Genomic DNA, 10868 nt, shown 5'->3' with positions numbered 1-10868 from the left:
AGGGGGCTTTGGGGTCAGGGGGGTCTGGGGTTTTGGGGGTCACTGGGTTTGGGGTCACTGGGTTTTGAGGTCAGTGTGGTTCAGGCTCAGCGGATTTGGGGTTTTGGGTTTTAGGGTCAGTGGGTTTGGGGTCAGTGGGTTTGGTTTTAGGGTCAGCGTGGTCTCAGGGTCAGTGGGTTTGGGTTTTAGGGTCAGTGGGTTTGGGGTCAGTGGGTTTGGTTTTAGGGTCAGCGTGGTCTCAGGGTCAGTGGGTTTGGGTTTTAGGGTCAGTGGGTTTGGGGTCAGTGGGTTTGGGTTTTTAGGGTCAGGGTGGTTTGGGAGTTTGGGGTCCCCTGGGGGAGGTCAGTGGGCTTTGGGGTCAGTGGGTTTGGTTTTGGGGTCAGTGGGGTTTTGGGAAGTGGCCCCCAGGGTCACTGGGTTTTGGGGTCAGCGTGGTTTGGGGTCAGTGGGTTTTTGGGGTTTGGGGTTTCAGGGTCACTAGTTTCTGGGGTCAGTGGGATTTTGGGATCAATGCGATTTTGGTTTTGGGGTCAGTGGGTTTGGGTCAGTGTGGTTTGGGGACACGCCCCCCCGGGCTCACTGGGTTTGGAGTCAGTGGGATTTTGGGGTCAGTGGGTTTTGGTTTTAGGGTCAGTGTGGTTTCAGGGTCAGTGGGGCTTTGGGGTCAGTGGGTTTGGGTTTTAGGGTCAGTGTGGTCTCAGGGTCAGTGGGTTTGGGTTTTTGGGGTCAGTGGGATTTTGGGGTCAGTGGGTTTTGGTTTTAGGGTCAGTGCGGTCTCAGGGTCAGTGGGTTTGGGTTTTGGGGTCAGTGGGGCTTTGGGACGTGCCCGTCCACGTAGAAGTTGCGTGTCTGCCGGGGCAGGGCGATGCGCGCGCCCTCCAGGGCGGGGCCCAGGCGCAGCTGGCAGCCCAGCCGCGAGTTCTCGCGCAGCAGCGGCGCCTGGTCCAGCAGGTCCTCCTCCCTGCGGGCACGGCCGTCACCGGGGCACCGGGGGCACCGGGGGGGCACCGGGGGTGGTACCCAGGGGGGTCCCGGGGGGGTCCCGGGGGGCCCTTACCGCTCGTCCGGCGCCGGGAGCCGGCCCAGGTGCGGCTCGCTGACGTAAACGTGGCAGGTGGAGCAGGCCAGGGAGGCCTCGCAGGCGCCTGCGGGCACCGGGAACGGCCCCGTGAGCACCGGGAACGGCCCGGGGGCACCGGGACCACCCCGGGGAACGCCCCCTGAGCACCGGGAACGGCCCCGGGAACACCGAGACCGCCCCCGGCAGCACCGTTCCCAGCCCCGTTCCCGGTCCCAATCCCGTTCCAGCCCCATTCCTGGTCCCGTTTGCAGTCCCGTTCCCGGTCCCAGCCCCGGTCCCGGTCCCGTTCCCATCCCGGTCCCGTTCCCAGCCCCGTTCCCATCCCGTCCCCGGTCCCGACCCTCCAGCTCCAGCCCGTGCCGCTGCGCCAGGTGCAGCACGTTGTCACCGACTCTGCCGCGCACCGGCACCTGCCGCCCGTCCCGGTCCACGAACACGACGTTAACCCTGGGGGGGACAGGACACCGGGCTCAGCGCGGGGCCCGCTCCCGCTCCGCCGGCCCCGAGGGCGCTCCCGGTACCCACACGGCGGCCTCGGGCTCCTCGGCCGCGGCCCCGGCGCCGCTGAGGCTGCGGGAGACGCCCCGGAGCAGCCGCGTCACGGAGCCGCCGCCGGCCGCCGCCATGGGCGCCGCCATCTTGGGCGCCACGTGACCGCCCACGTGACACGGCAGGGGCGGGGTCCCAGCCGGGAGTGGGCGGAGCCAGAGACGGGAGTGGGCGGGGCCTGCGCTGGGCCCCGAAGCCCCGCTGCGAATTTGGGGCAAATTCTGGGGGGAAATTCCCCCGACCCCCCCTTACAGCACAACCAGACAGAAAAACTGGGGGAAAAACCTGAAAAATTGGGAAAATCCCCGCAGAAAGCAGGGGAAGGAGGAAAGGTTGGGCTGGTTCGAAATAAAAAAGCGTTGCAGTAAAAAGGGGGATTTTACCCCAAAAACGAAGCGCGAAACGGCGGCGGCTCCAGTTAAAAAATGGGGAAAACACAAAAAAAAATAAAATCGGCACAAAAAACCAGCAGTGAAATGTTCAAAGAGAGGATTGGACCCCAAAAAAGGGAGAGAAATCCTAAAAAAAATGGGAAGGGACCCCAAAAAATGGGATTGGACCCCAAAAAAGGGAGAGAAATCCTAAAAAAAATGGGAAGGGACCCCAAAAAATGGGAATGGCCCCCAAAAAATGAGAGAAACCCCCAAAAAAAGGGAGAGAAACCCCAAAAAATGAGAGAAACTCCCAAAAAAGGGAGAGAAATCCTAAAAAAAATGGGAAGGGACCCCAAAAAATGGGAATGGACCCCAAAAAAATTAGAGAAACCCCCCAAAAAAGGGAGAAAAAACCCCAAAAAATGAGAGAAACTCCCAAAAAAGGGAGAGAAATCCCAAAAAAAGGAGGAAAGCCCCAAAAAAATGGGGAGACCCAACCCCAAAACAAGGGAAAAACCCCAAAAGTGGGGAAAAAATGGGAATGGACCCCAAAAAAAGGTGTGGGGGGGCTGGAATTGGGGCTGAACCCCAATTTTGGGGCTGAACCCCCAATTTTGGCCCCAGAGCAGCCGTTAAGGCAGGAGCGACTCCGGGGGGCTCCGGGGGCTGCTCTGGGCAGGGGGAGGCAAAAAAACCCCAAAACTGAGGGGATTGGCCCCAAATCCTTCACGGGGAGGTGAAAACCCCAAAATCTCTTTAAAAAAATCCCAAAAAACCTCCCAAAAATGGCCAAAAAAGGGGGAATAAAACAAAAGAAAAACGAAATTGGGGTGAAAATGAAGCGAAAACCAAGGGGGGTTTGGGAAGGATTTAAAGATTTTTGGGGGGAATTTTTTGGGTTTTTTTTTTTAATATTTTTGGGGATTTTTGGAGGATTTATTTTTGAAGTTTTGGAGATTGTTTTTGGGGATTTTTTGGGGTGTTTTTGTTGGGAAGGATTTAAAGATTTTTGGGGGGAATTTTTTGGGATTTTTTGGGTTTTGTTTTTAATATTTTTGGAGGATTTATTTTTGAAGTTTTGGAGATTGTTTTTGGGGATTTTTTGGGGTGTTTTTGGGGATTTTTGGGGGGATTTATTGGTTTTTTGGGGATTCTTTGAGGATTTTTTGTGGATTGGGTTTTTTTTTGGAGGGGATTTTCTGGGGGTATTTTTTATTATTTTTGGGGTTTTTCTGAGATTTGTTCGGGTTAGTTTTGGCTATTTTTTTGGGTTTTTTTTTATTTGTTGGGGGGGTTTTGGTGATTTTTTTGGGGATTTTCTTGGGGTTTGCTTTGTCCATTTTTTTGGTTTTATTTTTGATTTTTTGGGGGTTTTTTTGGAGATTTTTTGAGCTTTGTTTTGTCCATTTTTGGGGGGGGGTTTGATTTTTTTCTTTTTTTTTATTTTTGGAGGGATTTTTTGAGATTTTTTGGGGTTGTTTTTTGGGAGATTTTTTGAGCATTTTCTCGTGGTTTCTTTGGGATTTTTTGGGGTTTTTTTTTGGGATTTTCTCGGGGTTTGTTTTGGGGTTTTTTTGAGATTGTTTGAGCTTTGTTTTTGGTTTTTTGGGGGGGGAATTTTTAAGGGATTTTCTCGGGGTTTGTTTTGGCCATTTTTTGAGGTATTTTTGGAAATTTTTTGAGCTTTGTTTTGTCAATTTTTTGGGTTTTTTTTTTTGATTTTTGGGCTTTCTTTTGGGTTTTTTTGGGTTTTTTTTGGAGGTTTTTTTGGGGTTTATTTTGGGATTTTCTCAGCATTGTCTCGTGGTTTCTTTTGGGGTTTTTTTGGGATTTTCTCAGGATTTTCTTGGGGATTTTGGGGGGTTATTGGGGGGTTCTGGGGGTTTCTGGGGGTTCGGTACCTTGGGCTGAGAGCCGGGCGCGGCCAAGGCCAGGACGGGGTCGGAGCTCGGGGGGACGGGCACGGCCTGGGGGGCAGAGGGACAAGGGGGTTTGGGGGGAATGGGGTTAGAAGGGGTTAAAAGGGGATTGAAAGGAGTTAAAAGGGGTTTTAAGGGGTTTGGAAGGGTTTGAAAGGGGCTTAAAGGGATTAAAAGGGGTTTGAAAGGGGTTTTAAGGAATTTTTAAAGGCTTTTAAGGGGGTTTGAAAGGGTTTGAAGGGGTTTTAAAGGGGTTTGAAAGGGGTTTTTAAGGGGTTTGAGGAGGTTTGAAAGGGGTTTTTAAAGGGTTTTTAGTTTTAAGGGATTTTTAAGGGGTTTGAAAGGGGTTTGAAAGGGGTTTTTAAAGGGTTTTTAGTTTTAAGGGATTTTTAAGGGGTTTGAAAGGGGTTTTGGGAGGTTTGAAAGGGGTTTTTAAGGGGTTTGAAAGGGGTTTTGGGAGGTTTGAAAGGGGTTTTTAAGGGGTTTGAAAGGGGTTTTGGGAGGTTTGAAAGGGGTTTTTAAGGGGTTTTAAGGTTTTAAGGGGTTTTGAAAGGGTTTTGAGGAGAGTGGAAGGAATTTTTAGGGATTTTAAGGGGATTTGGAAGGGATTTTAAGGGGGAAGAAAGGTCTGGGGTTAAAATCATTAAAATTGAAGGGACTTGATGGGATTTTAGGGGAATTTGATGGGATTTTAAAGGAATTCTAAAGGATTTAAAGGGGGGAAAAGGTCTGGGATGAAAATAATTAAAATTATGGGATTTTAGGGGATTTTGATGGGATTTTAAGGAGGAAAAAAGGTCTGGGGTTTAAAGTGGAAGAGATTTTAGGGGATTTTGATGGGATTTTAGGGGATTTGGATGGGATTTATGGGATTTGGATAGGATTTTAGGGGATTTTAAGGAGGAAAAAAGGTCTGGGGTTTAAAGTGGAAGAGATTTTAGGGGATTTTGATGGGATTTTAGGGGATTTGGATGGGATTTATGGGATTTGGATAGGATTTTAGGGGATTTTAAGGAGGAAAAAAGGTCTGGGGTTAAAATAATTAAAATTGAAGGAATTTTATGGGATTTGGATGGGATTTCAGGGGATTTGGATGGGACTTTAAGGGGATTTCAAGGAACTTCAAGGGATTTTTAGCAGATTTTTAGGGATTGAAGGGGAAGAGGGCCGGGGGGCACCGCGGAATTTGGGGAGGGGTCTCACCTTGCTGAGCTGGCTCTGCTTGAGCCCGGCCTGGAGGCCGCTGCTGAAGTAGGAGCTGGGGGACCCTGAGAAAAAGGGGGGCCCTGGGGGTCCCAGAGCCCCCCTGTCCAAGCCCGAGGAGGAGGAGGAGACCTGCGGGGGAGCAGAGGCAGCTGCAGCCCCCAAAAAGGGCCAAAAACCCCCAAACCCCCCCAAAAATCCCATTTTTACCTTGTGCCTGCGGTTTGAAAGGGGTTTTTAAAGGGTTTTTAGTTTTAAGGGATTTTTAAGGGGTTTGAAAGGGGTTTGAAAGGGGTTTTTAAAGGGTTTTTAGTTTTAAGGGATTTTTAAGGGGTTTGAAAGGGGTTTGAAAGGGGTTTTTAAGGGGTTTGAAAGGGGTTTTGGGAGGTTTGAAAGGGGTTTTTAAGGGGTTTTAAGGTTTTAAGGGGTTTTGAAAGGGTTTTGAGGAGAGTGGAAGGAATTTTTAGGGATTTTAAGGGGATTTGGAAGGGATTTTGAGGAATTTAAAGGATTTATAAGGGATTTAAAGGAATTCTAAGGGATTCTAAGGGATTTTAAGGGGATTTGGAAGGGATTTTAAGGGGGAAGAAAGGTCTGGGGTTAAAATCATTAAAATTGAAGGGACTTGATGGGATTTTAGGGGAATTTGATGGGATTTTAAAGGAATTCTAAAGGATTTAAAGGGGGGAAAAGGTCTGGGATGAAAATAATTAAAATTATGGGATTTTAGGGGATTTTGATGGGATTTTAAGGAGGAAAAAAGGTCTGGGGTTTAAAGTGGAAGAGATTTTAGGGGATTTTGATGGGATTTTAGGGGATTTGGATGGGATTTATGGGATTTGGATAGGATTTTAGGGGATTTTAAGGAGGAAAAAAGGTCTGGGGTTTAAAGTGGAAGAGATTTTAGGGGATTTTGATGGGATTTTAGGGGATTTGGATGGGATTTATGGGATTTGGATAGGATTTTAGGGGATTTTAAGGAGGAAAAAAGGTCTGGGGTTAAAATAATTAAAATTGAAGGAATTTTATGGGATTTGGATGGGATTTCGGGGGATTTGGATGGGACTTTAAGGGGATTTCAAGGAACTTCAAGGGATTTTTAGCAGATTTTTAGGGATTGAAGGGGAAGAGGGCCGGGGGGCACCACGGAATTTGGGGAGGGGTCTCACCTTGCTGAGCTGGCTCTGCTTGAGCCCGGCCTGGAGGCCGCTGCTGAAGTAGGAGCTGGGGGACCCTGAGAGAAAGGGGGGCCCTGGGGGTCCCAGAGCCCCCCTGTCCAAGCCCGAGGAGGAGGAGGAGACCTGCGGGGGAGCAGAGGCAGCTGCAGCCCCCAAAAAGGGCCAAAAACCCCCAAACCCCCCCAAAAATCCCATTTTTACCTTGTGCCTGCCGGGCCCGAAGCCCCCCAGGATGGAGCCGGGGTGGTCGCGGGGCTGGGGGAGAATCCGGGACCCCAAATCCTGCCCGGGGGAATCGGGGGGCTCAGGGGGGGAATCCCCAAATTCCCGGGAAAAATGGGGAGTTTGGGGGTTTGTTCTGGAACTGCCCTGGGTTTGGGCAGTTCCCAGGAAAAACAGGAGGGTTTGGCTGGTTTCCCCTCCAGTTCCCAGAAAAAAATTGAGATTTTGGGTGTTTTCCCCTCCAATTCCCAGAAAAAATGGTGATTTTGGGTTTTTTTCCCCTCCAATTCCCAGAAAAAACAGGTTTTGGGGTTTTTTTCCCCTCCAATTCCCATATAAACTGAGGGTTTGGGGTATTTTCCCCTCCAATTCCCATAAAAACCATTTTTTCCCTCCAATTCCCATAAAAAGCAGGTTTTTAGGGTGTTTTCCCCTCCAATTCCCATTAAAAAATGGGAGATTTTGGGTATTTTTCTCTCTAATTCCCAATAAAAAAAAAATAGAGATTTGGGTATTTTCCTCTCCAATTCCCACAGAAATGGAGGTTTTTGGGTATTTTCCCCTCTTTTCCCCTCCAATTCCCAGAAAAAATGGTGATTTTGGGTTTTTTTCCCCTCCAATTCCCATATAAACTGAGGGTTTGGGGTATTTTCCCCTCCAATTCCCATAAAAACCATTTTTTCCCTCCAATTCCCATAAAAAGCAGGTTTTTAGGGTGTTTTCCCCTCCAATTCCCATTAAAAAATGGGAGATTTGGGGTATTTTTCTCTCTAATTCCCAATTAAAAAAATAGAGATTTGGATATTTTCCTCTCCAATTCCCATAGAAATGGAGGTTTTTGGGTATTTTCCCCTCCCATTTCCATAAAAATGGAAGTTTGGGGGTTGTTTTCCCTCCCATTCCAATAAAAAAATTGAGGTTTTGGGTTTTTTTCCCTCCCATTCCAATAAAAAAATTGACATTTTGGGTTTTTTTCCCCCCCTCATTTCCTGGAAAAAACCAAAGTTCTCCCATTCCCACGAAAAACAAGGATTTGGGGGTTTTACCCCCAGCCTAAAAGTGCCCAAAACCTCCCAATCCAACCCAAAATTCCCAAAATTCCCCGAATTCCCCAGACCGGGAAGTCCACGGCGAAGGCGTCGGCCGGGGGGGTCCCCAAAACTCCAGGTTTCACCTTAAACCCTTTTCCTGGAAAAAAAAATCAACTTTTTTTGGGCTTTTGGGGTTGGGATTGGTTAAAAAGGGGGAAATCCACCCAAAAAAGGGGGGAAAAGGGAAATTTCAGGGGGAAACCGGGAATCTCAGGGGCTCACCTGGCGGGGGCAGGAGGCTCTGCAGGTTCAGGTAGGGATTGAGGGGGATCCTCAAATCCTTGGGGGGCTCCCCCAGGAGAGAGACCTGGCACCCAAATCCCCCTTTTCCCACCCAAATTCCCCTTTTCCAACCCAAATCCTCCTTTTCCCATCAGAATCCCCAATTTCCCACCCAAATTCCCCCTTTTCCCCACCCAAATTTATCTTTTCCCAACCGAATTCCCCCTTTTCTCATCAGAATCCCCCATTTCCCACCCAAATCCGTATTTTCCCACCCAAATTCCCCCTTTTCTCATCAGAATCCCCCATTTCCCACCCAAATCCATATTTTCCCACCCAAATTCCCCTTTTCCCCACCCAAATCTCCCTTTCCCCACCCAAATCTGAGCTTTCCCATTTCTGGGGGAATTTCCCTGCCCCCAGACCCACACCCAGGGGGGAAAACCCCTCGGGTGGGGCTCCAGGTGAGCTGGAATCCCCCAGGTGAGCTGGAATCCCCCAGGTGAGCTGGAATTCCACGTTTACCTGAGGGAATCTCCCCCAGGAGCTTCCCGGGGGGCTGGGCCAGGGAGCTCAGCGGGGAGTCGCCCAAAATTCCCGGTTTCTGGAAGAGAAAAAGGAGCATGAGGCCTGGAAAGGGAGACTGTCCCAAAAAAACCCCCATGGGAGGGGATCATCCGTGAAAAAATCCAGGGAAACCCGGCCCTGGGGGGAAAGAACCCTGGGAAAGAGCAGAATTCCAGGGGAAAGAGCAAAATTCCAGGGGAAAAAACAAAATTCCAGGGGAAAAAGCCAAATTCCAGGGAAAAGAGCAAAATTCCAGGGGAAAAAACAAAATTAGAGGGGAAAAAACAAAATTCCAGGGGAAAAAATCAGAATTCCAGGGAAAAAAGCCAAATTCCAGGGAAAAAAGCCAAATTCCAGGGAAAAAAGCCAAATTCCAGGGAAAAAAAGCCAAATTCCAGGGGGAAAGGCAAATTCCAGGGGAAAAAGCCAAATTCCAGGGGGAAAGGCAAAATTCCAGGGAAAAAAAGCCAAATTCCAGGGGAAAAAAGTGAAATTCCAGGGGAAAAAAGCAGAATTCCAGGGGAAAGAGCAAAATTCCAGGGAAAAAAAGCAGAATTCCAGGGAAAATGAGGGAACTGAATCCTACCTGGGCCTGGCTGTGCAAAGCCAGGGGTGGAAAGAGCAAAATTCCAGGGGAAAAAACCCAAATTCCAGGGGAAAAAGCCAAATTCCAGGGGAAAAACCCCAAATTTCAGGGGAAAAACCCCAAATTCCAGGGGAAAAAGCCAAATTCCAGGGGAAAAACCCCAAATTTCAGGGGAAAAACCCCAAATTCCAGGGGAAAAAGCCAAATTCCAGGGGAAAAACCCCAAATTTCAGGGGAAAAACCCCAAATTCCAGGGGAAAAAGCCAAATTCCAGGGGAAAAACCCCAAATTTCAGGGGAAAAACCCCAAATTCCAGGGGAAAAAGCCAAATTCCAGGGGAAAAACCCCAAATTTCAGGGGAAAAACCCCAAATTCCAGGGGAAAAAGCCAAATTCCAGGGGAAAAACCCCAAATTTCAGGGGAAAAACCCCAAATTCCAGGGGAAAAAGCCAAATTCCAGGGGAAATGAGGGAAGTGCAGCCTACCTGGGCCTGGCCGTGCAGGGCCAGCTGCAGCAGAGCCGTGGGCAGCGCCGGGTTGGGCACCAGGGGCAGCGAGGGAGCAGCTCCCAAAATTCCTGCTGGGAACAGGAGCAGGAGGAGGAGGGGGGAGCTCCCGGCGGCTCAGGACTCCCAGGAATTCCCGGTTTTCCCCAGTTCCCTCCTCACCCTGCTTGGCCCCCAGGGCCCCCTGCAGCAGCGGGTTCAGCAGCAGCTGCAGCGAGGCCGGGTTGCCCAGGCTGGCCAGGACCTGCAGCAGGGTGGGCTCGGGGAGCAGCCCCCTGCCCCGGTTCAGAGCCTGGGAAAGGGGGAAAAGGGGATTTAGGGGGGAAAAGAGGGGGTTTGGGATCTGGGATTTAGGGTTTGGGGTCTGGGGAGCAGCCCCCTGCCCTGGTTCAGAGCCTGGGAATGGGAATTAGGGGAAAAAATGGGATTTAGGGGAAAAAAGGGGGGGTTTGGGGCTCGGGGAGCAGCCCCCTGCCCCGGTTCAGAGCCTGGGAATGGGAAAAATGGGATTTAGGGGAAAAAAGGGGGGGTTTGGGATCTGGGATTTAGGGTTTGGGGTCTGGGGAGCAGCCCCCTGCCCTGGTTCAGAGCCTGGGAATGGGAATTAGGGGAAAAAATGGGATTTAGGGGAAAAAAGGGGGGGTTTGGGGCTCGGGGAGCAGCCCCCTGCCCCGGTTCAGAGCCTGGGAATGGGAAAAATGGGATTTAGGGGGGAAAAGAGGGGGTTTGGGAACTGGGATTTGGGGTCTGGGGGTTTGGATTTGGGAACTGGGGTTTGGGAACTGGGGTTTGGGGCTGGGATTTGGGATTCAGGGTTTGGAAGCTTGGGAATTGGGATTTGGGGTCTGGGGTTCGAGGTTCACCATTCGGGATCTGGGATTCAGGATTTGGGGTTTGGGATTTGGGGTCTGGGATTTGAGGTTCAGCATTTGGGATGTGGGGTTTGGGATTCAGGGTTTGGAGCCTGAGGTTCAGCATTTGGGGTTTGGAGTTTGAGGTTTGGGGTCTGGGGTTCGAGGCTCAGCATTCGGGGTTCGGGATTTGGGATTCAGGGTTTGGAGTTTGGGATCTGGGATTTGGGGTCTGGGGTTCGAGGCTCAGCATTTGGGGTTTGGGGTCTGGGTTTCAAGGTTCACCATTCGGGATCTGGGGTTCGAGGTTCACCATTTGGGATCTGGGGTTCAGGATTTGGGGTTTGGGATTTGGGGTCTGGGGTTCGAGGCTCAGCATTCGGGGTCTGGGTTTCGAGGTTCACCATTCGGGATCTGGGGTTCAGGGTTTGGGGTCTGTGGCCCCAGCGCCGGCGGGCTCACCGTGGCCTGCGCGGCCAGCAGCGCGGCCAGCGTGCCGCGGCCCGAGGGCCCGGGGGC

The 10868-nt window shown here is 50.6% G+C and overlaps 2 protein-coding genes across 2 annotated transcripts in view; both read right to left on the bottom strand.

Annotated features, from left to right (window-relative positions):
* Nucleotides 1-699: 699 nt before the first annotated feature.
* Nucleotides 700-1752, bottom strand: FDX2 (ferredoxin 2). Its single transcript, XM_039712393.1, has 4 exons — nt 1607-1752; nt 1422-1528; nt 1058-1145; nt 700-961 (listed from the first exon to the last, which is right to left on the bottom strand). The coding sequence occupies exons 1-4, from the start codon at nt 1717-1719 to the stop codon at nt 805-807; spliced, it is 465 nt and encodes a 154-aa protein (XP_039568327.1). The 5' UTR covers nt 1720-1752; the 3' UTR covers nt 700-804.
* Nucleotides 1753-3863: 2111 nt separating this feature from the next.
* The window catches only part of RAVER1 (ribonucleoprotein, PTB binding 1), a gene marked incomplete at its 3' end in the record, with an annotated part of 10571 nt that continues 3566 nt past the window's right edge, over nt 3864-10868 (bottom strand). The window contains exons 4-12 of the mRNA XM_039712408.1: nt 10812-10868; nt 9661-9790; nt 9478-9569; nt 8365-8443; nt 7840-7941; nt 7644-7714; nt 6506-6586; nt 5127-5258; nt 3864-3971 (exon numbers count right to left, since the gene is read on the bottom strand). The exon at nt 10812-10868 is cut by the window's right edge and continues 144 nt beyond it. Coding sequence (XP_039568342.1) covers nt 3864-3971; nt 5127-5258; nt 6506-6586; nt 7644-7714; nt 7840-7941; nt 8365-8443; nt 9478-9569; nt 9661-9790; nt 10812-10868 — 852 coding nt within the window. The remainder of the gene's footprint in view (nt 3972-5126; nt 5259-6505; nt 6587-7643; nt 7715-7839; nt 7942-8364; nt 8444-9477; nt 9570-9660; nt 9791-10811) is intronic.

This window comes from Passer montanus, unplaced genomic scaffold (assembly GCF_014805655.1).
Source record: "Passer montanus isolate IOZ18808 unplaced genomic scaffold, ASM1480565v1 scaffold267, whole genome shotgun sequence".
NCBI lineage: Eukaryota > Metazoa > Chordata > Aves > Passeriformes > Passeridae > Passer > Passer montanus.
The sequence above is the reverse complement of the archived record's forward strand: the minus strand, read 5'-3'. Positions and strand labels throughout refer to the sequence as shown.

Bases quoted from the DNA above. Each gene is read 5' to 3' on its own strand.
- FDX2 (XM_039712393.1), bottom strand. From the start codon at position 1,719: ATGGCGGCGCCCATGGCGGCGGCCGGCGGCGGCTCCGTGACGCGGCTG. The intron at 1,146-1,421 runs GTCGGGACCGGG...CGGTGCCCGCAG, and splicing joins GCACGGGCTGGAGCTGGAGG to GCGCCTGCGAGGCCTCCCTG. The intron at 962-1,057 runs GTAAGGGCCCCC...CCGTGCCCGCAG, and splicing joins CTCCCGGCGCCGGACGAGCG to GGAGGAGGACCTGCTGGACC.